Genomic DNA, 27,420 nt, shown 5'->3' on the forward strand with positions numbered 1-27,420 from the left:
TACTTGAGTGACCAGGAACCAGGGGCTAGGATAAAAAAATGCTACCGCTCAAAAAGAAAAATAAAAGTAACAACAAAATGACCCCTGAAGATATTCTGCTACTCTCATAGATCAGAGCCCTCCTTATTCAGCCATCGCCAGAGAAGCTTCCCCCTGCAGCAGATAAAAACAAATTCAGAGAGACACAGCCAGATGTATCACACAGAGAGAAATCTTGGAATACAGAGCTCTGAATGGAAAATCTTTGTCAAAACCCTCCCCTCAGAGCTCAGAGCACCCAGAGGAGGAGAAGGCAGACAGAGGGTAAGAGTCGGAGGGGATTCAGGACACCAAGAGAACGAGGCTCTGAACCAACTGAGCACAGCTCGTATGAACTCAGACTGAGGCAGCAGGCACAGGGCCTGCTCGGGGCTGCACCAGGTCCTCTGTGCACATCTTAGAGCTTTCGGTTTAGTGTTCCCATGGGTTCCCGAGTGTGCGAATGAGTGGTCTCTGGTTCTAGTGCCTTCTCTTGGGCTCTGCCCCTTCTGTAGGTTTGCACTGTATAACATTGGAGTGATGGATTTTGTTATATCTTCTATTTAATTTCATCATATTTGGCTGTTATCACTTAGAAGCCTGTTCTTTTCTAATGAGAAACAGAAAGAGGGTGAATCCTGAGGGGAGGGAAGGTGGAGAGGGACTGGAAGGGGAAACTGTAATCAGCATGTATTGTATGAGGAAAGAATCTATTTTTAATAAAAGGTGAAAATTAATGAACAAATGTCTAATAGAAAGAGTTGATGGATTTGATGCAACTGGAAAACAACGGATGGATTATTTTGATAATTGCACTTTCTAAAGTGAAGGAACTTTCTTCTGCTCCTTTGGGACTTTACGTGGGCATTGCTGCACTGACTTTAAAGACATCCTGAACATCCTGTCCTGGGAATATCTGTGATCCTTTCCCTGCTGTGGGAACTCCTTCAGCCAACAGGCTTTAAGATACTGGCACACTCTGAGCCTGGCTACATGCACTATATAAACAGATGTAGCAATGTGCACAGCCCTCTTGGCTGCTGGATTTGGTTCTTTCTCTGCTCATGCAGAGCACTTTGATCTGTGAGTCTACCCCTAAATAAAGAACCCTTTATACTCCATTCTGAACCAATGTGGGACTACTTTATTGTAATTGTCTACACATCTGTAGAAATAGGAGCGGCGGGCTGCTTCCCGCCACCCGGCTAGCTTTACTCGAAATAATTACACAGAAACTGTATTCTTTTAAACACTTCTTGGCCCATTAGCTCTAGCCTCTTATTAGCTAATTTTCACATCTTGCTTTAACCCATATTTAGTAATCTGTGTAGCATCATGAGGTGGTGTCTTACCGAGAAAGATCTTAACCTGTGTCCATCTTGGAGAGGAGAGCTATGGCGTCTGTCTCATTGCCTTCTTCCTTCCAGCATTCTGTTCTGTCTACCCTGCCTACCTATGTTCTGACCTATCAGGCCAAACAGTTTTCTTTATTAATTAACCAATAAAACAACAGATAGACAGATGACCCTCCTCCATCACACATCCCCTCTATTAATTAATCTGTTGTTTATTGCTGGGAGCAGCGGGAGGAACCTGGTGGTGAACATATTTTGTTCTCCTTTGTCAGCCATTTACTCACGAATAAAGACAAGTGTTTTCACTCGTTTAAAAAGGTTTTTCCCTAATAATAAAATAAGAAAGAAAATGGATTTGCTCAGGTCTAGAAGCTTTTAAATGCCTCTCCAAAATCCTCCTGAGTAGAATGCTCCTTATGTTCAAGAGCCCCCTCCTGGGACTGTGGCCAGGGTGAAAGGGATGATTCAGGCAAAGCAGCTGGAATAGACTCAGTAAACAGACCTAATCCTGACTGTGTCCTGGAGGGTGAGCCTGCCCTCTAGTGTCTGGGAAAGGAAGCACAGGTCCTTCTCACCTATAGAGAAGGGCATAAAAGCGTCATTTTTCTTCAGAGACCCACTGGCATCCAAAAAGTTGTCAGGATTGAAGATATCTGGTTGTTTAAAGTACCGTGGGTCATGGAGAGCTGTACTCAGGATGGGGTACACTTCAGTGTTCTAGGAGACATTGTGAGAGACAAAGATATTAGCATATGCTGATTCCCATATGCAGACAGTCAGTCCTCAGGGAACCCCAGAATGCTAGGAAATCACAAACAGGCTGAGGGTGGTGATTGGGAGAGTGGAGGATGATCATGGCATAGAGATGTGGAATTGCAGCTGGTCTCACCTTGGGGAGCAGGTACCCTCGGAACGAAGTGTCTTTGGTGACTTTGTGTGGCACTCCAATCGGGACAAGATCTGAAAATCTCTGAATCTCGTGGATGACGGCATCAGTGTAAGGCATTTTGGTGCGGTCCTCAAGGGTTGGTGGGCGGTGTGAGCCGATCACCTGATCGATCTCCTTTTGGACTTTCTCTGCACAGAAATGGGAGACAACAGACAATGCTTGTCCCCTTCACAGAGGCAATGCACAGAGACACTGTTTTCTGTAAGCAATACCTTAGGGCAGTGCAGAACCAGGAGACTCTGTTGAGAAAAACACAGTGCATTCTTGGACATGCACACCTGTGCTTTTTTTGGCACCTTTCTCTCCAGTCATGCTTAGAGCTCCAACCTTTCTTTCCAGTCATGCTTTAAAGCTCCAATCTTGCTCATAAAAGAGAGAAAAGGAAAACCCACAGGAAAGGGTTATTTTTCATTTATCAGTCTGAGTGAGGGCTTGAGGGGCAGATGGTAAGAATTCTTCCCATTTCAAATGTAATGTTATAATTTGTGTTCCTACATAACACAGAGTCAGACAGACAGAATTCTTTGCATGAAATTTATATATAAAAACTCAGAGTGCTGGAGAGATGGGTTAGTGGATAAGAACACTGACAGCTCTTGAAGAGGAGCCTGGTTCAATTCTCTGAAGCTTAATGGCAGCTCACACTGTCTGTGACTCTGGGTCCAGGGCATCCAGCACCCTCACACAAAACAGCAATGAACATTTGTAAAAAAAAAAAATACAGGTTAACTATCTGAGGCTATATCCTCAGGAATAAAAGAGAAGTAAATTAACCTGTGTATAACTGAACATGGAATATGAACACATTGGTGAATATGATGGCCGATGAAAGGGCTCAGTTAGCAGATGCATTGATTTCCATCCTGACAGCCTGGCTTTGACATCAGAACCCGTGTGAATGTGCAGGAGAGACCCAACTGCACAAAGTTGTTCTCCCACCTCCACACATGAGTCGCAGAAGACAAATTCACAACATCATATCAATTTCAAATTCTTAGAATGTGAGGGTGTAAGTCAGTCAAGCAATGGATGAGTCGGTTACTAAAGGAAAGATTGCTGGGTGAGTGAAATGAGCAAAGCAAAACTGGACTGATTTTGGATTCCTCTCTGAATGCTGTGAATATCAATGGTTAATTTTAAAAAAGCTGCTTTGGGCCAGTTGATAGGGCAGAACTTAGGTAGGTGGGGAAGACTAAACTGAATGCTAGAAGGAAGGAAGGCGGAGTCAGAGAGAAGCAATGTTGCCTCACTGGAGACGACAGATGCTGGAACTTTAGCCAGTAAGCCACAGCCATGTGGCGATACACAGATGAATAGAAATAGGTTAAATTAATATGTAGGAGTTAGCCAATAAGAAACTAGAGCTAATAGCCCAAGCAATGATTTAATTAGTACAGTTTCTGTGTGATTATTGGGGCTAAGCAACTGGGAACCAAAATGTGGCTCTCTCTGCCAACAAATTGGTGCATCAATGTGGTAGACTAAATCAATATAACATCTGAGAAAGCTTGGAACTCTAGAAGCAAAAATTCAAAGTTTAGTCACATTTTTTTCCCAAATGGTCTTTGTTTCCTGGTGGCATGCTGTAGCTCCTTTAAGAACAGTCTTGCTGATTCAGCCATAGCAGAAAAAATGCTAAGCTGTTTTGAAATGCCAGTTTTCTGGGCCATGCTGCCAGCATGACCTTTGGCTCTTTCAGAAGGCTGAGCATTTAAATGGGGTTTGTAAGCAGCATGTTACAAACTGCTTAGTAGCTCAACATAGACCAACTGCATACTTGGAATTGGGCAATGTGCACAGCTTGCAGAGGTGGTGAATGGACTTCCACCATGTTGGACTGTGTGGAGTAAGCATATTTGACATAGCAATGCTGCAGCTTAAGTTTTTAAGAAGTGCTTAGCATATTAAGAAGAGCTCCTGGATAGTAAAGAATTACAGATACACAATAAAGACAGATTCAGATGGAAAAGACCTCTAAATGGGTAACAGTGTTGGATAAATGAACATAGGCATGGGAGAGAGAAGAAAAAGAGTATAGACAGTTATAAAAACAAGTAAATGGTTAAAAAATGGTAAAGTCTTTAATGAGACAGAGTAAGACTGTTATAGATTAAAAGGAGTAAAGAAAGAATAAGCCACATAAAGATGGAAAATTCAGAGTCTGGATTATGTATATTATTGTGTTTTCTTTGAATTTTTTGACTGCAGAGAGACATTTGATTTTGGGGACTGCTAAGCTAAACCAACATATATATTTTAAAGGTGTTTTGACTTCAGAATATGGGTCTAAGGATATGTTGCTTTGGAAAAGAGGTTCTTCTTTTGTTTTCACAGAGGATGAGAACCTGTGGATGGCTTTCAGACTAATGTGCTTTGGTGGACCAAGACCCTTTGAAAGATTGCCTTGAACACCCCTCAAAAAATTACTTCACCCAATAAACAGCAGGAAGCAGTTTGGAGAAAACTATGCCCATATTCCCAAATACTGCTTATAAATGTTTGTTTACATTCAAAGGGGAATATGCTATAGATACTTGCATTGGTATGTATCTTGGTTTATTGATAAAAATTTAAGGTCAATTTTGTTATATGTATATTTCTGCTTTTGATTAAGATATTGTGTTTGTGCAGCTGATTTAGTCATTTAAGATTTTTCAGATGTACAGAGTTGTATTTCAGATAGAGGCATTGTTCAAACCTTTCAAAGACTACTGAATATGGCATTTAAAATGCTTTAGTATTATATTTTTTGGGAGTCTTTGATGGAGTTGAAGAATTGATAGTTATAGTTTTCCTTTGTTATGATACCAGATAAAGTAGATATAAATATTGTAACTATAATTCTTGCTTGATACCTATTTTGTTATATGTAATTTTACTGTTGAAGATAAAGCCTTCCCTTTTCCTTCCCTTTCATTTAAACAGAAAAGGGGATTCCCCTTTGTATACTGTGAATATCATTGATTAATAAAGAAGCTGTTTTGGGCCTGCTGATAGGGCAGAAATTAGTTAGGCAGGGAAGATTAAACTGAATGCTGGGAGGAAGGAAGGTGGGGTCAGAGAGAAGTCATGTAGCCCTGCTAGAGACAGACACTGGAACTTTAGCCAGTAAGCCACAGCCACTAGCGATACACAGATTAATAGAAATGGGCTAAATTAATATATAAGAGCCAATAAGAAGCTAGAGCTAATGGGCCAAGCAGTGATTTAATTAATACAGTTTCTGTGCGATCATTTTGGGACCAAGCAGCTGGGAACAAAAAGCAGCTCTCTCCATAAACAAATTGGTGCCAACATGGCCAACTACAATCTACTTTAAACCTGAGAGAGTTTGGGATTATTTTAAGTTTAACATGCCAGGTTACCGGGAAACAAGCAAGCAGCCTCTTCCAGCACTGGATGTCCACATTCCACTTCTCACTCATTGTATTAATCAATTAATAAATCAACAAAGGCTCATACACAAATAAATCAATGAATAGAACTAACCAATAATGAAGTGATGATAGGCTTAGCAAAGGAATATGTGAATAAATAAATGAATAAATATAGGAATAAAAAGGTAGGCGTATCGAATGATAAATAATCACAGATAAATGAATGAATTATTAAATGGGTACATGAAAGAATGGATAGACATGTGAAGGGTGAATTCAAAGGCCTTTGGGAAGGAATAAGGAATGAGAAGGTTTGTATATGAATGAACCCGTGAATCAATGACAGAGAGCCTGCCAAACTATCTGTGATAAGGGGTAAAACTCATAAGCTGACTCATCCAAATAAATGAATGAAATATATGTCATTGGGTCAAACAGAGATGAAAGAATCAAGGATTATTAATCTATGGGTATAGAGAAGATGGGCAGAGGATTACATAAGTGGGTGAATAGGTGTGTAGATGAATATAGGGATGGTAGATAGTGGATGGGTAAATAAATAGAATGGGTAAATGGATGAAGAGGTGGAAGGACAGAAAGATGAGTGAATGGTGTAAAGACAGGAGGAAAGAAGGAGGGAAGGAAGGGTGGATGGAAGGATGGATGGTTCCACGGATCAACCACCCATAGCACTGCCTTAGTTTAGAAGCAGGCCAAAGCTTTCAGAGTACCATATGTAAGAAGCCCATGTCTCTTTCATCCACAGAAACCTCTGTAGCCAATGGGGAGCTAGAAGCAACTGGTTGCTTGTGGCTCACCTGCAACATGGGGGTATTTGAGCATGAACAGGAAGCCATAGCGGAGCGTGGTGCTGCTGGTCTCGGTGCCAGCAAAGAAGAGAGACAGCGCGGAGATCATGAGGTTCTGGTGATGGAACTCTGTGTGTTGGTTGGACTTCTCCTGGTTCCAGATGGGAGAGAGAAGGGAGGGTCAGGGGTGACTGGAGCCTTGCAGGGAGAGGCACACACATCCTGGGAACTGTCCTTCTGTCCCACCATCTGGACCACGTGGCATTTCTCAGTCCTTGACAATGTCACTTGGTCTCTGTTCTGTCTTCTCTCTTTACTGTGCTCTCTGTAGTTTAGCATGGTTCGTCTCCAATGCTCTTTCTTCCTCTGTGGTCTTTTCTGCTTTTTGTCCCTTGCCCTGCATTTCTTCAACAGCATTCCTTCTCCCTATCACATTTTTCTCATCCATTTATTTTCATCATTTTCCAGACACTTCTGCATCTCTTTTTTTAATTTTTTTCGAGACAGGGTTTCCCCATAGTTTCTAGAGCCTGTCCTGGAGCTAGCTCTTGTAGACCAGGCTGACCTCGAACTCAGAGATCCGCCTGCCTCTGCCTCCCAAGTGCTGGGATTAAAGGCGTGCACCACCACCTCCCGGCACTTCTGCATCTCTTACACTCCATTTCCTGTCTCTCCTCCCCATCCTCTGCCCCCTTTTCCTCCACTCACATCCTCAGCCTTCACTCTCAGCCATCCCCTCTCATTCTTGCAGGACTTACCTTCTCCATGCGTATAAGGTAGGTATCAATGAAGTCTCTTGGATTGTTGGGATCCAAAGTTGCCTGGTGCTTCTCCACGCTGTGGCCAATGTAGTCAAGGATTTCCTGCATGTTTTTGCAGATTTGTCTGTGGGCACCAGGAAAGAACTTCAGGAAACCCGAATAGAGCTCAAACATCTGCAAGAAAGAAGGGCCCAGCAGGTCACATGGAGTTATCAGGTCTCAGGAAGTGGGCAGTGCTCCTAGGTCACCAGACGTCATGAAGGAACACAGACACAGGCACACAGACACACACACAGACACACACACACACACACAGACATACACACACACACACAGGTCATACATGCACACCATACATATACATGTCTTTGAACTGTATCTCTAAATCAGTCTCTAACCTCCATTTTACATTCTCTGTATCGCCCTTTTCTTCTTCTCTGCTCTCTCTCCTAATCACCCTTGCTGTTTTATCTTAATTTGTTTCAATTTGTGGGTTAATTGTATTTTGAACACATTTATGTTATACTGGATTTAAATTCAACATGTAACCAAAGATCAGCCCGAATTTCTGATACCCCAGCATCCACCAACAAACTGCTGGAATTTCATGTGTTGTACACCACCACTTCCTGGGGATGAACTCAGGGGCTCAGGCATGAAATACTGTGTCCTCTGTCCTCTGCATCCCCCACGTCATCATTTTCCCATGTCAAGATGGCTCTGTATTTCTGCATTCGGATCTCTCCACCCTGCTTAACATTCCTCTCTCCCTCTGCTCCTTCTTCCCTCAATTCCTCTAGGCCACAGGCACCATGCTTCTCCATGTTGTCTCTGCCATTCTTCCAGCCCTAAGATATTCCCTTCTTTGCCCACAGAGCAGCCTCTTTTTTTCTCTGCCTTGGATGCTCCACTCTTCCCACCTGATGGAGGACTCCCATTGGCTAATAAAGAAACTGCCTGGCCCATTTGATTAGCCAGCCCTCAGGTGGGTGGAGTAGACAGAACAGAATGCTGGGAAGGGAAGTTAATAAATCGCTATGCCTCTCTGCTCTCTGAGCAAGATGCCATGCCTCTCCTAAGTGAGAGAGACTGCCATGCCTCTCCTCAGGGAGAGAGATGCGATGGAGCCAGCCGCCAGTTCAGACATGCTGAATCTTTCCCAGTAAGACACTGCTCATGGTGTTACATAGATTATTAGATATGGGTTAGTCAAGATGTGAGTGAGAGGCAGAAACTAATGAGCCAGGCAGCGTATAAAAGAATACAATTTGTGTGATGTTATTTTGGGGCATAAGCTAGCCGGTGGCTGGGAGCCAGGCAGGATGAAAAGCAGGCCTGCTCAACTCCTCACTACACCCACCCACTGACCTGGCCTGAGAATGAGCTGGTGAGTGAGATGGTCTGATAGGTCCGGTCTAGCACATGCAGGAACTGGCGGTCTTTTTTGTCAACACGTTCTCCAAAGACAATGGAGCAGATGATGTTGGCTGTAAAGTAGTGGAAGAGGAAGGTGGGGTCCAGGGGTGTTCCTAGAAGATGACGACACAGGACAGGAGACAGGGGTATAGAACCAGGGAATATTTGGCTTCAGCCCCATCTCTGTAAACCTGTCCCCATCACTCATTGCTCAATGTACAGCAACAGCTGCCACCAAATTTGCATATATGATGCACATAAGAGTCTGGGCTCTTTGCTCAGAGATGCACGCATACTTTTATTTAACTCCCCTCAGTACTGTACAGAATAAGGGGTGTTATTCATATACAGAGAAGGGGGTACCTTCACCAAGGAAACTCAGCTAATCATGACTGGAGCTAGGATGCTGGGACCGAGAGGTGGAGTGTGTGTAGTCAGTCTCCACACTGCTCCTCCTCCCAGGACAACATCCTGACTCTGAGCTGATAGCTAACTCCCCCTGAAGGGAATGGTGTAGAGAAGGGTTCAGGGATGGCTGTGTGAATTTCCAAGTCCTGCACACTCCATGCACATCTTCCAGTCTTCCTCCATCCCTTCTCTGACTTCCTCCATCCCTTCTCTGATTTCCTCCATCCCTTCTCTGACTTCCTCCATCCCTTCTCTAATTTCCTCAATTCCTTTTCTGACTTCTTCCATCCTTCCTCTCACTTCTGAGCTCTGTGGTGTTCCAGAAGCCATCAGCCCCTGCTGCCTTTGTGTGCCAGGTTCAGTCATGGACCCTGGTGGTTGGAGGGCTGTTGTCAGTCTAACAGTATTAGGGCCACTGTTGCTCCTCTTCCTAGGGTTGTCTTGTCCATGATCTCTGATCCTGTGTGGATCCTTCCCTGGGGCTCAACAGCTTCACTCTCAGCCTTGGAGATTGCTTCTCTTCCTCTGGGTCCCTCCATTACTGACTTCTTTCACCCATCATTCTTCTCAGCCTCTGCACATTTCTTCCCTCCCACCCTCCGTATTGACCTCTCAGATCTCCAGAGAAAGGTCAATAAGAAATGGGAAATACTCCGTGTAAAGAAATGGAGGTGCAAACAATGTTTATGTCACCAATGTGCCCTGTTATAAAGAACCTTAAAGTGCCCAGAGTTCCTCTGAGTTCTACCAAAGTAAAACTCCCATGAGCCTCTGTGTTCACTCTGCTCACCAGCACACTCACAAGGAAGAAAACACAGATCCCTGCTTAGCCCATGTCTGCAGGTCCTCCTGCTCCATTCCCTTCATTGACCTAGAGTTCACATTTGTCTTTGATAAGACCATGGGCAGAGGGGGAGCAAAAGTGGCCTTGAACTTAATGTGCAGTAGAAGAGGACCTTGGAATTTTCATCCTCGTGCCTCCACCTCGAGGGTGCTGGGGTTAGAAACATGCAGGACCATGCCCACTGTATATGGTGCTGTAAGCTCTCCACAACTCAGCCACAGCCACATCAAAGGCAGGACCTCACAATGTAGACAGGGCTGGCCTTGAACTCATGGCTGTCTTGCTTCACCTTCAGAGTTCTTAGAGGATGGGTGTCCACCAAAACTATCCATTGAAACAGAAAATGTATTCACAGATTGACTTTCTGAATATAAATGACCACTATGAATCTTAGTTATTTTAGAAACAAAATACTTCACATTCTTTCCTGTCCTTGTAATTCTCTTTCCTCCTCTGTCTGTCATCCTCTCCATACTCTGTGTATGTGTCTGTCTGTCTGTCTGTTTCTCAGCCTTTGCCTTTCTCTTTCTTAGGCTCTGCATTCAGGTTCTTGTGTCACCATCTTTCTTTCTGCCCATTCTCTGGGACTCACCCTGGGATTTCCTCAGCTCCTCCACCATATGTAGGGCCTCCTCCTGTATCCGCTCCTCCACACTCCTCTTGCCCATCCCTAAGTCCTTCAGCGTGGCCAGAGAGAACCGCCGAAGGGTCTTCCAGCGTTCGCCACTGGAAAAGAACATACCTAAGAACGTAGGGGAAGCATGGCTGGGTTACAATGGAAGTTCAAAGACCCGGAGTCCTTCCCACAGCTCGGGCTCCACCTCTCACCCACATCTTCCTGGACCACATCTGCCACTTTGCTCTGTCCTGTATCTCACCATATCCTTGTGCAACTGGGTCAAACACAGCCATTGTCCCCCGTCCAGAGAAAGCCTCAGCTTGGTCCACCAGAGCCTCCCTTATGGCCTCTGTCCCGCACAGCATGACCACAGGCCTCGGTCCCAGGTGCACTGTGAACACGTCTCCATATTTTTCTCGAAGCTGCCACGCACAAGGGAACCAGGGTTGTGGTTAGTCAGTGCAAACGTTGTTGTTACACTGTGAAAACTCCTAGACACAGACTGGTAAATAGGAACCCCTCCCCCGGCCACCCTTTCTCTCCTGAGGACCTAAGAGGTGAAGGTTAATTCACCAGACAGGCAGGGTCTGCACTGATTGGTTGGATTTCCTAATCAGTACACCAGCCCTGTAGAGTAGGGAGACAGGACAACAACACTTGTTTATAATTCTGGCACAAGAGAAGTAGAGACCAGAGAATCAGTAATCATTTTTGTCTGCATATTATGTTGAAGCCAGTCTCAAACTACGTTTGACTCTATGTCAAAAAAATAATCCATTCATAAATGGATGCAGTCATACTCATGCTCATACCTTTCAGTCTGGCCAGCTGAACCATGCTTCCTGTGGTCCAGCTTCAGCCTGTCCACTGTCTCCTGACAACATTCAGATAGAACGGCCCTGACCCACCCACTGGGTTACATGGGAAGGAAAGTGATAGGAAGTACTACTAAGTGGTCCTGAATGTGAGTCATGACTGCAGTTTGGACAGTTGGGAAAATGCCAGGCAATACAATCATTGGGAATTGATCCCAGGAACATGACAACCTTTCAGTGCTGAGAGCCCTTGAGAAACATGATGCGATGTTTGCAAACACCCCCCCCCCTTGTCCTCTTGTAACCTTTCCTCTCTCTAGATTGCACGTCAGCTAATAGAAATGAAAGGCTATGAAAATGGTCGGTGCCCAGTGTTGTTTAGGGGACAATGCTAAGAAAAAGCTCTGCACATGTTTGATGTTGATGTATTTATGTTTTTAGATGGGGTCACAGCAGCGAATCTTATGCAGCAATAAACTAACAAACCTCAGACCAGATCAACGGTGTAAGTGAAACTTGCCAACTTAATGCTACACAAAAGCAAGTTTTGTTCCCATCTGCTGCATCTAAATGATGTTCAAACAGAGGTGCAGTTGATGATGTGTTGGGATAGTGGGAAGTAGAGACTATAATGGGCTGAGACAGGGACCAGTCTTGATGTTCCACATTAGTGGTAAGAAAGTGTTCATCTTTAAAATTCATGGAGATAGGCTTTTTGAGAGGTGACCCAGTTCAACAACATCGTAACTCAAAACTTAATAGGTTGGTCAGGAGAGGTGGCTCAGTGGCTAAGAGCACTGCTGTTGTTGCAGAGGCCCTGAGTTTTGTTCCACCTCCATGTCAGATAGCTAAAAACTGCCTGTAATGCCAGCTTTGTGGGATTTGATGACCTCTTTGGCTTCTTCAGATATCAGATATATATGATACCATTTATACACACACACTCACACATACACAAGTATGATGATGATCTTGATGATAATAGATAGAGAGATAATAGAAAGTAGATAATAGATAGATGATAGATAATAGACAGATAGATGCATAGGTACATATAGATTGATGGATAAATAGATGATAGATGATATTTGCATTTGCAAACACTGTAATTGGGGCTCATCGGATAAGAGCACTTGCTGCACAGTGTGATGACTAGTATTTTATATCTCAGTACAAATACAATAAGCCAGCAGGTTCGTTCATACAAGCATAGGACTCCTGATTAAAGTTTTGATGCTGAAGATAGGATTCCTAGATCTTGTTAGGATCCTGCATCAATGGAATGGCCAAACTGATAGAGGAGGACAGCTGGTGCCCTCTTCTGCCCTCTAGCCCCATTAACTTATATTATTGTTTCTGTTAGCCATGTGGCTTGGTACCTTATTAGGCAAGGCTGAATCTTGCTTCTTCTGTGGCTGGTCATGACTGCAGAATGTGCTTCCCTCCTCCCAGAATTCTCATAGCCCCACCTCTACTTCCTGCCTGGTCACCCCACCTCTACTTCCTGCCTGGTCACCCCACCTATACTTCCTGCCTGGCTACTGACCAATCGGCATTTATTTAAAATATAAATGACAGGGTACAGACCATTGTCCCACAGCACTTCCCCCGATTTTTTTTTAAAAAACAAGAACTCTGAATCTAATATCCTTTTTTTTTTTTTTTTTTTTGGTTTTTCGAGACAGGGTTTCCCTGTAGTTTCTAGAGCCTGTCCTGGAGCTAGCTCTTGTAGACCAGGCTGGCCTCGAACTCAGAGATCCGCCTGCCTCTGCCTCCTGAGTGCTGTCTAATATCCTTTTTTAGCTTTTCTCCTGACAATTACCCATAACAACTTGTAACCAACATTCTAAACAAAGGAAAATATCCAAAGTCCATTTTTTGGGAATGTGGGCATAGTTTTTCAGGCAACTTTCTGCTGGTTGGGGGCACTCATAATCTTATGGGGACCTAAAGAAAATTTAAAATTATGATCAAGTCATGATTCTTGAGGCTGTTCTGGATGTTCTGGATGAACTCAGACATCTGGGCCATCTGCTTCTATCAGAGATTTCTCAGGTGGTCTTCCTTGATCAAACCTGATTTTTCTTAACTCATAATGAATCTACAGCTTCTCATTTCCTGTGGAAACAAAAGCAAAACCTCTTCTCCAAAGTAACATACCTTTTGACTTCAATTTTGAAGTCAAGATATTTTCAAAATACCTATCTTGTATTTATCAACAGTATTTATAAACAGATATCTTTTAGCAGAGGGTTGCTCCTTCCTCAGCATTCAAACAATTCAAAGAGAACATAATAACATACAGTATCCAGACTTTCTTGTATTTTCCATCTTTACATGGCTTTATTTTAACCTCTATTTCTTTTATTTTTATTTTTTGGCTTTTTTTAGACAGGGTTTTTCTGTATATCTTTGGCTGTCCTGGAACTCCCTCTGTAGACCAGGCTCTTCTTGAACACACAGAGAGTGTGTGCTCTCTCCCTTTGCCTTCCAAGTGATGGGATTAAAGGTGTGTGCCACCACAACCAACTACTCTCTTCTTTTAAGGACTTTATGCTTTTTTTCTCCCAAGCCTACATATATTTTTAAACACACAGTAAACCATTTAGAGGTTGTCTTCATCTTTGAATCTATCTTTGCTGTATATATCTCTCTTTTTCTAACCATATGAGTCTTTAATTTGCTAATCAATATGTCTAGGATTAAAGCCGTGGCTTTGACAGTTGGATCCAGCCCATTCTTTAGCTTTCTGAGATTCTAGCCTCATAGTGGAGGTACCAGTCAGAGCCATGTTTATCGCCACAACTCTATGGCATTTAAAGCTCCCTGCCACCTCCAAAAAGCATGTGGTCAGCTTTTCATCAGCACCACTTAAGTATTTTGTTTTAGGACCTCTTTAAAAGAGCTGCATGGTTTTGCAGTTAAAGCTGATTCAGGAAGACTCTCTTAAATGAGAGCAATTGCTTGCCTCTAGTAAGCAGAGCAGACCCGAGAAACTGCTGCTACCAAGAAGCCAGGCTTAATGCTGTTATTTTGTGTGTAGAATTACTCTCCAAGCTCCCTCATATTTTCTGTGGATACAATTGTCCACAATTTGGGCACCATTCTGTTGACTGAGGCTTTCTGTTCCATCCAGTCCTGCAGCCGTTAAATCCCAAAGAATCACACAGAGGTCTACATTAGTTATAAACCAATTGACCCATTAGCTAAGGCTTCTTATTTAACTCTTAGAACTTATATTAGCCCATTATTCTTGTCTACGTTAGCCATGTGGCTTGGTATCTTATTTGGCAAGGCAATCACATCTTGCTTCTGTGGCTGGGTCATGACTGCAGAATGCACTTCCCTCTTCCCAGAATTCTCGTTTCCCTGACTCTACTTCCTGCCTGATCACCCCGCCTATACTTCCTGCCTGGCTACTGGCCAATTGGCATTTATTTAAAATATAAGTGACAGGGTACAGACCATTGTCCCACAGAGTTGTTAAGGTTACTTTAAATCCTATGCACTGCCCTCTGTAAGCCCCTTCCTGGTTCCCCACTTCTGCTCTTACATCCATAAGAACAGTTTCACCACAAGCCAAGTCACAGCATTCACTGAAACATACCTCACTTAATACCCTGAACCTTCCTCAAGCCCCTCACTGTACCCTTAGTGATGAAAATAAGATCAAGGTCCACCTTGGTTAGCATTGCCCAAACTGACATGATCCCATTGGTCTTCTGAGTCTCCATCCCTCCCTTTCTTCATTCCTCCCTTGTTCCTCTGACACCAGTCCCATGTTGTTCATGACTTTGTTCCCCTTCAGGTCCTTTCTGCACCATGTGCCTCCCTCGATGCCACTATCTGTGTCTCTCGGAGTCTTTGCTCACAAGGACAGCAAGACCTTGTGTCACAGCTCTCACCATTTGCTGAAACACCATGATGCGTTTTTTTCCCACTGCTCCTGTCCATCTGCCTTGTCTGTCTGTCACTGGCAGGGTAATGTTCTGTTAGTGTGGTGAACTTATCCACCTCTGAGATGTCATAGCTAGAATGCTCCCCACGACAAAGGGGCCAAATAAATTATCAGTGAGTTCGTGAATAAGTGAATGTGTGGATCAAGTGAGGTATCATTTAATAAACACGTTCATTACTTTTCTTTTCACTAGTCAAAACACATTGGGTGACTAGATGGACCAAGATAGACCTGGAACAAGTTCATGAATTCTTAAAATTATTTTGTGTGTGCCTTTCAGGGTTTTTTTTTTTTTGACAGATGTTTGTACCCCAGGCTGATCTCAAGTTCTCTCTGTAGTAAAAGGATGACTTCAAATTCCCGATCCTTTAGCCTCACCTCCAAAATGCTAGGATCACATGTGTATCATAAGACCTGGAAAATGCTAAAAGTTTACGTCGATTTCTGTATGCACATTTACAAAAGAGGTGGCCTGAACTTTTAACCTAATTCTGAAACGTTTGAGCAATAGCTAAATCATCAAATGGCTTTATTCCAGAAACATTTCACAGACTTGGGACCTGCTGACCTGTATGCACCAGATCTCGGCCTCTCCTCTCACTGTCTGTTCCTGTGCCTGTGAACCTTCTCTGAGCTGACTATCATCTTTAGTCTCAGCTTATTTTCCAAATTCCCGAGATGGGACAATGTATATAGATCACAGATTATTAATTTTTTTTGAGAATGAATATTTTGAGTGTGAAATGCATCTGGAAGGAAGAAATTTCTTTCCATGTCATCCATGTTAAAAGAAAGGGCAATGCCCCAAATACGGCCACCCTTAAATGTAAAAGAAACACTTCTAAAGCTTAAATCACACATTAAACCCCACACACTAATAGTGGAGACTTCAACACTCCACTCTCACCACTGGACAGGTCAATCAGACAAAAAATGAACAGAGAAATAAGGGAACTAACAGATGTTATGACTCAAACGGACTTAACAGACATCTATATACTATCACATCCAAACAGTAAAGAATATACCTTCTTCTCAGAACCTCATGGAACCTTCTCAAAAATTGACTGCATACTCGATAACAAAACAAACCTCAACAAATACAAAAAATTTGGAATAATCCAATGTACCTTATCAAATCACCATGGTGTAAAACTAGAATTCAACAGCAATACTAATTCTAGAAAACCCACAAACACATAAAAATTAAACAATGCTCACCTGAATTTCAAATGGGTCAAGGAAGAAATAAAGGGAGACATTAAAGACTTCCTAATATTCAATGAAAATGACCACACAACATACCCAAATTTATGGAACACAATGAAAGCAGCGTTAAGAGGAAAGTGCATAACAATAAACGCCTACATAAAGAAGCTGGAAAAATCCCACACTAATGAATTAACAGAACATTTGAAAACTTTAGAACAAAAAGAAGCAAAGTCACCTAAGAGAACTAGATGGCAGGAAATAATCAAATTGAGAGTTGAAATAACAAAATAGAAACAAAGGAAACAATACAAAGAATCAATGAGACAAAGAGTTGGTTCTTTGAGAAAATCTCCAAAATAGACAAACCTTTATTCAAACTAACCAAAAAGCAAGAGAGAAAATATCCAAATTAACAAAATCAGAAATGAAAAGGGGGCATAACAACAGACATGGAAGAAATCCCAAAAATCATCAGGTCATATTTTGAAAACCTATATTCCACAAAATTGGAAAACTTAAAGGAAATGGACAATTTTCTGGATAAATATCACTTACCAAAATTAAATCAAGACCAGATGAACAAATTAAATAGACCTATAACTGCTGAAGAAATAGAAACAGTCATCAAAAGTTTCCCAACCAAAAAAAGTCCAGGACCAGATGGTTTCAGGTCAGAATTCTACAAGATTTTCAAAGAAGAACTGATACCAATACTCCTCAAATTATTCCACACAATAGAAACAGAAGAAAAATTGCCAAACTCTTTTTATGAGGCTACAATTACCCTGATACCCAAACCACAGAAAGACATTACAAAGAAAGAGAATTAAAGACCAATCTCACTCATGAACATAGATGCAAAAATACTAAATAAAATACTGGCAAATTGATTCCAAGAGCACACCAGAGCCATCATCCTCCACAGTCAAGTTGGCTTCATCCCAGAGATCCAGGGATGGTTCAACATACGAAAATGTGTCAACATAATCCACTATATGAACAAACTGAAAAATAAAAACCACTTGAACATCTCATTAGATGCCAAAAAAGCTTTTGACAAAATACAACATTCCTTCATGATAAAGGTCTCGGAGAGAGCAGGGATACAAGGAACATACCTAAACATAATTAAGGCAATATACAGCTAGCCAGCAGCCAACATCAAACTAAATGGAGAGAAAAATCCCAGCAATTCCACTCAAATCAGGAACAAGGCAAGGTTGTCCACTCTTTCCATATCTATTCAATATAGTTCTTGAGGTCCTAACTAGAGCATTAAGACACCAAAAGGAAATCAAGGGGATACAAATTGGAAAAGAAGAAGTCAAACTCTCACTGTCTGCTGATGATATGACAGTTTACATAAGCCATCCCAAAAATTCTACTAAAGAACTTCTACAACTCATAAACACTTTCAGTAATGTAGCAGATACAAGATTAACTAAAAAAAAAAATCAGTAGCTCTCCTGTGCACAGATGATAAAAGGGCTGGGGAAGAAATCAGAGAATCAACACCCTTCACAATAGCTACAAATAGCATCAAATATCTCGGAGTGACTAACCAAACAAGTGGAAGACTTGTATGACAAAAACTTTAAATCTTTGAAGAAACAAATTGAAGAAGACACCAGAAAGTGGAAAGATCGCCCATGCTCACAGCAAGCCACTTCATCCCCATGACCTTAAGATTCAGTGCAGGCCTCTCCCCTGTCACACTGTGACCTCATCCACCTGGCTCCACTCTTTCCCTAGTACCAGCTGCTGCTCAGGAATGGCTTCTTTTCCATACCTGTCATTGTTCTTTTTTTTTTCTTTTTCTTTTTTTGGTTTTTCGAGACAGGGTTTCTCTGTAGCTTTTTTAGAGCCTGTCCTGGAACTAGCTCTTGTAGACCAGGCTGGCCTCGAACTCACAGAGATCCACCTGCCTCTGCCTCCCGAGTGCTGGGATTAAAGGTGTGCGCCACCACCGCCCGGCACCTGTCATTGTTCTAGAAAGTCTTTGTGATTTGTTCAAGTCCTGTCTCTTATGTAAGTCTGTCTGAACTCTCAGTTTATCTTAAATTTCTTATTGCTTAGCTTGTGTCCAATATCACTCAGGTCAGGTAACTTGACTAATTAATTTTTATGAGTTTATTCTACATCTACAACAGACTCTCATCTCCTGAGTGTAGAAGAGAGAGCCACTACCAAACCATGCTTAACTGTTGGAGAAGGGAGCTGTTGGTTTCTGGCCACCCAGAACCTAAATAACTACACAGAAACTATATTATTTAAATCACTGCTTGGCCCATTAGCTCTAACTTCTTATTGGCTAACTCTTATATCTTAATTTAACCCATCTCCATTAATCTGTGTATTGCCACATGGCTGTGGCTTATTGGGTAAAGTTCCCAGCATCTGTCTCTGGTGGCTCCATGGCTTCTCTCTGACTCTGCCCTTCTTTCCCCCAGCATATAGCCTAGCTTTCCCTGCCTATTTCTGTTCTTTCCTGCCATAGGCTCAAAGCAATTTTTTGTTCATTAACCAATAAAAGCAACACATAGACAGAAGGACCTTCCACACCACCTTTAGCCAAGGAAGCCAGCTCAGCTCCCTGACATTGCCACATACATTGGATTGTGGATTTGAACAATTCTTTAAAGAGTCACTTAGAGGGTAGGAATTCCCTGCCCAATGTACATGGCCAACCCCTGGGAACCTTGTTTGCAGATGACATGATGACTGTCCCTACAAGGAAAAGATGCAGCATGTTGTGCTATCATGACAGGATGTCACCAACCCTCACTGTGAGTCTTTGGGCAGTTAAGATTGCTGAGGGAGGTGCCATTTTTCCAGTGACGTAGCTGTTCATAAGTTGCTCACATGACAGTTTATAGCCCCAACATCTATACTCACTCAAGCAACCATAATTACCTCCAAGTAGGAATGACCTTCAGACACAGAGAAGATGAGAGAAAATAAGAAAGGAAGAAATTAGATTTCCAAAGAGTAAAAATTAATCCCAACAGTCAGTAAGCAGAGGCAGTTGGATCTCTATGAGTTTGAGGCCATCTGCAGAGTGAGTTCCAGAACAGCCAGGACTGGGCTGGCCTCTGACATTTTGGAACAAAGAAGCACCGAATAGGAAAATTGTAAGCCCTTGGCCCACACCTTGACACCCAGATGTTTTTTGCACTCCAAGCTCTGTGCCCCACATGTTTCCAACACAGCAAGGACACATCTGTTGGTCTGAGCACCATCTGTCACCAATCAGCACCTCACCTTTCACTCAGCGACCTTCCCACCTGAACCTATGACCTGGAAGGAGTCCCTTGCTGATCTCCAGGAGCAAACACAGGGCTAGGCCATAGGGCACAGGCCCTGTGCATGTCTCACCCGCATGAAGGAGTTGAGGAAGCCTCCTCTGTCCATCTGCAGGAGGTTCCCCAAGATGGGCAGGGGACGGGGTCCTGGTGGGAGGTGACCATGAGCCTTTGGGTGGCCCCTGACCAGGAGCAGTAAGAAGCCCATGAGGAGAGCAAGGAGGAGCAGGACACTGGGCTCCATGGTCCTGGTCTGAGCACCGTCCACTCCACTGCACACTCCAGCAGGACTTTTATGCTGGACCTGGATCTCCAGCCAGTTGAGCAACTTCAGCTGTTCCCGCCTCCTGTCTCCTCCCTGTCCAGGAGTGTGAGCATCATACTTCCTGCTTGGGCTGTCAGTAACTTGCTCACGCCCTATCACCTCCCCCCACCCTAGATGTTGGCAAGGACACCATGAAACAGGTACACAGGACAAAGGGCATAGGGAGTAATGCATCTCGATTTCTGGGGGTTTGTATACATGTCAGCTCAGTTCTGTCTGCTTATTTACTCAAGCATGAACCTGTGTATGTGTACTGTATGCTTTATATATAAAAGGTCATTTCTAATATGAATGTACAGAAGTGTGTTTCTGTGTTTGAGTCTAGATGTGCTTGCTAGTCTACTCTTGCATGTCCGGAGTGTCTTTGCATGTACAATTTTCAATTGTGGAGGCCTCTCTGTGTGTTCTTAGAGTCAGGTAAATGTGATTACAATTGAGTGTCAAGAATGGTGTTTCATTGTCCTGTATATGTCTCTGCAGTCCCCAGCCCAAGTCTTTGAGGGCTGCAGATGTGATTTCTCCAGAGTCTTTGTTGCACTCCCAGGCCAGTGACAGCCACAGATGGGAGAAAAAGGAGAAGGAAGGAGAGGCAAAAGATTCAGGCCGGGCGGTGGTGGTGGCGCACGCCTTTAATCCCAGCACTCGGGAGGCAGAGGCAGGCGGATCTCTGAGTTCGAGGCCAGCCTGGTCTACAAGAGCTAGTTCCAGGACAGGCTCTAGAAACTACAGGGAAACCCTGTCTCGAAAAAACTAAAAAAAAGATTCAGGAGTGGGGAGGCTCGGGAATAAGGAGAGAGGGACTAAACCTGACAGAGGAGCAGATGGGGCCTCTGGGTGTCTCTGCTTGGTGTGGGAAGTCCTTCTATATATGTGTTGCTTTTATTGGTTAATGAATAAAGAAACTGCTTTGGCCAGTGATAGGGTAGAATAGAGCTAGGTGGGAAAGACTAAACTGAGTGCTGGGAGGAAGAAGGTAGAGTCACAGAGAAGCCACGTAGCCACACCAGAGGTAGATGCTGGGTGAAACATTACCCTGTAAACCACAGCCATGTGACATACACAGATTAATGGAGACAGGTTAGTTTAGGATGTAAGAACTAGCTAAAAATATGCTTAAGCTATTTGCCAAACAGTATTGTAATTAATACAGATTTCTGTGTGATTATTTTGGGAGTCTGGGCAGCTGGGAAATGAACAAGCAGCCTCCCCCAACATCTGCTGGCTAGCTTTAATGGGAACTTGATGCAAACGAGAGTCATTTGAGAGGAAGTTCATTTGAGAAGATGTGCCCATAAAACCACACTGTGGGCAAGCCTATAAGGCATCTTTTTAAATTAGTGATTGATGGGGGAGGCCAGTCCACTGTAGGTGCTGCCATTCCTGGGCTGGTGGTCCTGGGTTCCATAAGAAGGTGGACTGAGCAAGTCATGAGGAGCAAGGCAGTAAGCAGCACCCTCCATGCCCTCTGCATCGGCTCCTGCCTCCTGGTTCCAGCCCTGACCTCTCTGGACGATGAACTGTAAAGTGGGAATGCGGGCAAAATAAACTCTTTTCTCCTCAAGTGGCTTCCAGTCACAGTGTTTTGTCACAGAAATAGAAACCCTAACTAAAAGAGTCTCTGATGACTGTGACTAATGATGAAAGATTCCTTTTGTCCTTCTGGCTGTCTTCATAGGACATGAAGCTCTCTGACATTCTCCTGCTATCTCTCTCTGACACTGTCCCTGTCCTCCCACCCCATAGACTCTGTGTTTCAAAATGCAGTGATAGTCTTAGTCTGGATTCTGCTCTGGCATGATACTGGAAACCTGGTAATTATATGGACAGAATTTTTTGACTTGTGGTTCTGGAAGTAGTTATTTCCAAGAACACAGCACTGGCATCTGGGGAGGCCTTTGATGCTGCTTTATGATGTGACTCAGGGGGTCAGCAACTGAACCTCCTAAGACTGAAGGGGAAAGCTAGAAGGACACTGGACATTCTTAGCTGGCCCACCCTATAATGGTGACTTTGATCCACTTGCAAAGTATTGTGTTTTGAATGTAAAATCCTTGTCACAGGTTCGTGTGGCAACGTTTTGTACCTAACTGATAACACTATTTGGGGAGGTGGCAGATTACCCTAATAGGTAAAGTTTGCAAGCAAGAAGTAGGTTGTTGGAAGGAAGCTTATGGGTCACAACTCCGTTGCATGTGACTCTTTCTCTCTATCCTTCTCCTCTTCCTTCTTCCATCATCTGCCATATATAAGAACAACCACAGCTCTCATGTTTAGACTTAAAGCCCCAAGTGCCACACCTAACTTGCCATGAAATTAAGAGAAAATAAATTTTCTTCACTTAGTTCCTTTGTAACAGGAATTTGGCCTTGGTGACAAGAAGAGCAAGGAATGAAGAAAAAATGGCACCAGATTGTGCTGTTAGGATGAACATGACCATATTACTCAAAGGCTGGAATCATTATCAGTTGGGGCTCCTGGCTTGCTATGGGAGCTCGTGACTGATCACATGGCAGTGGGAGATGAGAAACGAGAGAGAAAGAGACAAGCTGAAATCAGGCCCAGAGTATAAGACATCATCTAATCTATCTATAGCCATTGTAAGTAACCTACTTCCCTCTTAAAGATTCCATAATTCCCCAAACAGAGCCGCCTGCTGTGGACTAAATGCTTAAGCACACGCTTTGGGCAACATTCACAACCAACCTGTAACATAAAGGCAAAAGCTTTAGGACCTTGTCACACGTTGAAGATCTCACTTCCTAACACTGTTATAATGACATTTAAACTTCAACATGGGTTGCAGAGATAAAATGCAAACTGATGCATTCTGCTGTACTTCCACCAACACACACACACATGCACGCACACACACACACACACGCTCACACACATGCAACACATACATAGACACATGCATACATATACACATGAACACACATACACACATACATGGACACATGCACACATATGCACACACACATCTCATGCCCTTTCACACACAAAATACATTCATTCCATACCAATAAGCCCCAGGTTTCATTTTGCTGGCAACATTTCATACAACCATTTATTTGTAGACTTTGTTATTCATCATTCACCTGGGAAAATAGAAACTGGGATAAGCTTGTGCAGTTCATGTATATGGATCATGGAATATTGTACATATGTGTATGCCTCAGATGAGAATTTTATCTTCTTTGTTGTAACTTGTTTCTTATCCTGATATCTACAAAAGAGTTGATGAGAAATGAAGAACTGGGAGGTCGCATTGACTCATCTGCAGGGAAAAGGGGGAGAAACTGAGAGGGAACCACATAAACAACACTGGCATCTACAGAACCTTTCAGATTAAGGAGGCATTATAGGACAAAATTGGCTGGAGATGTAGCTCAGTTGGTAGACTGCCTGCCTAGCACGCACAGAGTTCTCGGTTTAATCTTCAGTGAGTGTGAGCATCACATTACAGGAGCTCATTACAGAACATTATAGGACACAATTATCTGGAGATGTGGCTAAGATGGTAGAGTCTTTGCTCAGAATTCACCAACTTCAGGGTTTCATCCTCAGCATGAGGATGTGGGTGTGATGGCACATGCCTACAACCCCGTCACTCTGGAAATGGATCATTTAAAAATACATAATTGTCACACTTTCCATACTAACGACTTTCCCAAGTATTTTCAACAAAATAAATTTTAATTGTCAAGGACCCAAAACCATTATCATGGCTCAGTGACCAAGGATGACTCCACACATGTGGTCCTCCTGATAGATCAGCAGGTCATCACGCAAATATTGCACAATAACGACTTCTTTTAGAGACAAAGTCTAATGTAGCCCCACTTGACCTTGAACTCACTCTGCAGCCAAGAATGACTTTGATATTTTGATTCCTCTGCATCCATCTCCCAGTGCTGTGAATACAATCATGAGCCACCATGGTTTTAAGGAAAGCTGAAGACCAAACCCAAGGTTTCATGTAGGCTATGGAAGCCAGAACTCTACATACTTAGCTACATCCACATTCCCCATAATTTCTTTTTTGTTGTTGTTTTGTTATGGAAAAAGAGTCTCACTATGTATCACAGGCTGGCTTTGAACTCCTGGTCCTCCTGCCTCTGCCTCCCAACTGTCAGGATTACAGATTTATGCCACCACACCCAGCTATTTGTTTTAGGTCTCACTTTATAGCTCAGAACAACCTTTAACTTCCTAAGTAGACGGGTTTGTAAGCTAATGTCACCAGGCCTGTTATGTATTTGTTTTGGGTTTTTTTATTCATGCTATGATTGAAATCTGGTGAGCATTTGAACTTGTAGCCTGTCTTAACTGGGAACCTAAATTTTCTTCCAAGATACTTTTGTTTTTCTTTTACTTTTCTTTAAAATCTTGGATTTATATTTAGACTTCTTGAACCCTCCCACTAAAAAAGAGGATTTCCATGATTCTGATGTTCCAAGAATATCTGGTTTTTCAATATTTGGGTATATTAATTTCAAAATTGAGTTGATTTAAATTTATACTTGATTGACTCTATCACATTCAAAATACATTCAGTGGATGGTCTCTTTGTTTGTCTTAGATGAGGTCTCCCTCTATATCCCAGGCTGATGCAGTTCTAATCCACTGTGTGGCCTAAGATAAATGTTCTTAACACCTATGTACTTCTGTTTGTAGGTGAAGATAATATATCTCCCCCAAAGTGTAAGGACTGTGACAGTTACTGTATGAAATGTACTTCATGGCTCCCACTGGGAATCCTGGGTTCAAATAATGACCGAAGTCCAGTGTCAGATCCCCCTGCTTGACAGGACCAAGGTAATCCTCCTTATACAGAGAGAAACCGGGTCGTAGAGGAGTGAAGTGTGAAAATGTCATAAGGTATCCATTATTTTGTACACTACAAAAGTTAGTGAAAAGTTGAAGAGGAGCTGGGGAAATAGTTCAGTAGGGAATATACCTGCCTTATAAGCACAAGGACTGAAGTTTGGATCCCCAGCACCCATGTAAATCTAGGCATGGACATACATAGAGCACATACATGGAACCCCGGCATTTGGAGGGTGGAGCAGGTAGAGACCGGTCTCATTCGTCAATTAATTAAACTATTTAATTAACTAATTAATTAAAGTAATTAATAAAGTGGAGAACAACTGAGGAATGCTGTGGGAGCTCCTTCAGCCAATAGCCTTTAAGATACCAGCCCACTTGGGTGTGGTCTCTTTGGCTTGAAAAAACAGCAGTAGCTGTGCGCGCTCTCTCTCTTGCTTCGGACTCCGCTTCTGGCTAACATACTCTTTTCCCTCTTTTCCTGGCTGTGCAGAGGGCTGTTGTCTAGGATGGTGATTTGTAAGTTTTTCCCTTTAAATAAATAACCCTTTTATTAATCATAATTCCAAACTGGTGTGGGATTGTTTTGTGACTTACTCCTTTAGAGGAAGATACTAATATTACTGCCTCTGCACATAAGCAGTAGCACATTCACCACACACACACACACACACACACACACACACACACACACACGATGGAGGTCTCTCACACACATACACACACACAACATACACAACAATTTTTAAAGGGGAAAAATAATTAAAGCATTTTGTAAATGTTTAATAGTGTACACAGACTGGCCACAAAGGAAATGGTGATGTAAGTCATGTGTATGTATCTCTGCTTTGGGGTTTCCCGTCTGTAAGTCTAGGGACAGAAGACCCACACAAGAACTTCAGAACAATGAAGCATTTGGTGTTCATGGTGGCAACTTTAGGGAAACAAATGTAGCACTAATTAAGCACATAAAAGTGCATGAGCCAGTGTTGGGGCACATGCCTTTAATCCCAGCATGCAGAAGGCAGGGCCAGGTGGATCTCAGTGAATTCCAGCCCAACCTGAGCCACAAAGTGAGTTCTAGGACAGTCGGGGATACATAGTGAGACCATGTCTCAAATCACTGAAAGTATAAATTTGTGCAGTTCTCTTACTGTGAATTAGCATCATCCAATGACACATCTAGAAAGTCACTAGATAGTCCTCAGGCTGTGTCTGCTAGCTTCCAAATCATCTCTGAATGCCCTGAAGCCAGAGGTATCAACACAGCAATACCCTGGAGAAAACTGAATAAAGTGACTACAACCAACAGCACAGTCCTGCATCTGAGGCTCAGAGATCATTGTGGAAGAGAATGGGAAATGGGATAGGACTTCCAGCTGCTCTGGATTACTATTTGACAACCTAGAGTGAGGCACCCAACCTGTCAAGTGAGGTAACTGGGAAAGAAACACAAATGGCACCCAGAGCTGCCATGGTGAACCAAGTGGAGGAGGAGATGGTGGCAGGCAATGGTGGTCGGTTGGGTGGATGATCAAAGTGGCAGCAGGAACCAGAAGGCAGGGGTGGAGAACCCTGCCCCATGCAGCTTCTGGGGAAGGTGAGCTGGAACTGTTTGGACAATTAGAGTATCAGCTTTTCTACCACTGCACAGGTGGGTATACACTGACCTGATTGTAAACAGTTTTCTTCCATCTCCCACTAGACTTGACAATTCTGGTTCCATTTTTTACTTTATTTGCATACATATACATTCAGCCAATCAGGGTCCAGAGAGCCCCCCATAAATTTGGGTTAGGTTAAGTCTGAAGGGGAAAGTCATTGAATGGTCAGAGAAGGAAGATTCCACAACCCACATCCTGGCCAGAGCCTGACTCTTGGGCAGGTTCCTGGCTCCTGGCTGAGGGTTGAACTTCCAGAGACATTACCGAGAAGGAACAGTGTGGTAAAGATTCACAGAGACAGACAATTTTGAGGATTGCTGCCCTGATGCTTTTGTCTCAAGCATGGAGACAGCTCCCTATCCCACCATTTCAGCCTGTGGGACTCTACTGTGGCCACAGGCAGGTGGACAGATTCCTGCTTCTGCCGCTAAGACTCCATCCTTTGGCTGAAGATGAGAATTCATTTCCGAGGTTGGCTCTAGCCCTTGAGACTTGCCCAGGGACAGAAGACCAGGAGTGCAGAGATATGATGCTCACAGTGTCTCATGGAGGGTGTCCTTCTGCCAACATGGGATCTCAATGTTTACCTTCTCATTTAAATGGTTGCTCCCATGATGTAAATAAAGTTCCCTTGTTGTCCAGTCATTGTCTTTTCAGTCCATCCTTAGGAAGAGAATTGAACACCTTACAACCTACAAAAAACAATCTCACATTTTATTTTTTCCCCTTTTTAAAAATATTTATTTATTTATTATGTA

At 43.1% G+C, this 27,420-nt stretch overlaps 1 protein-coding gene and 1 long non-coding RNA gene across 4 annotated transcripts in view; one reads left to right on the forward strand and one right to left on the reverse strand.

The window, feature by feature from the left end:
* Nucleotides 1-20,357, reverse strand: part of LOC119820560 (cytochrome P450 2B1-like) — a 35,641-nt gene extending 15,284 nt beyond the window's left edge. The window contains exons 1-8 of one of the 3 annotated variants that reach the window (XM_038339026.2): nucleotides 19,917-20,357; nucleotides 10,816-10,978; nucleotides 10,530-10,679; nucleotides 8,638-8,756; nucleotides 7,267-7,443; nucleotides 6,518-6,659; nucleotides 2,263-2,450; nucleotides 1,949-2,090 (exon numbers count right to left, since the gene is read on the reverse strand). In XM_038339026.2, coding sequence (XP_038194954.2) covers nucleotides 1,949-2,090; nucleotides 2,263-2,450; nucleotides 6,518-6,659; nucleotides 7,267-7,443; nucleotides 8,638-8,756; nucleotides 10,530-10,679; nucleotides 10,816-10,978; nucleotides 19,917-20,342 — 1,507 coding nt within the window. In that variant the 5' untranslated portion in view covers nucleotides 20,343-20,357. Of the gene's footprint in view, nucleotides 1-1,948; nucleotides 2,091-2,262; nucleotides 2,451-6,517; nucleotides 6,660-7,266; nucleotides 7,444-8,637; nucleotides 8,799-10,529; nucleotides 10,680-10,815; nucleotides 10,979-19,916 lie in introns of all 3 variants that reach the window. The other 2 variants (XM_038339024.2, XM_038339027.2) reach the window with 2 other exon arrangements.
* On the forward strand, nucleotides 19,936-27,307 carry LOC119820561. The gene is made up of 3 exons (XR_005286516.1): nucleotides 19,936-20,356; nucleotides 22,511-22,765; nucleotides 24,846-27,307. It is a non-coding gene; the product is annotated as an uncharacterized LOC119820561 (long non-coding RNA).
* Nucleotides 27,308-27,420: the final 113 nt, after the last annotated feature.

Source organism: Arvicola amphibius, chromosome 8 (genome assembly GCF_903992535.2).
Source record: "Arvicola amphibius chromosome 8, mArvAmp1.2, whole genome shotgun sequence".
NCBI classification, from domain to species: domain Eukaryota; kingdom Metazoa; phylum Chordata; class Mammalia; order Rodentia; family Cricetidae; genus Arvicola; species Arvicola amphibius.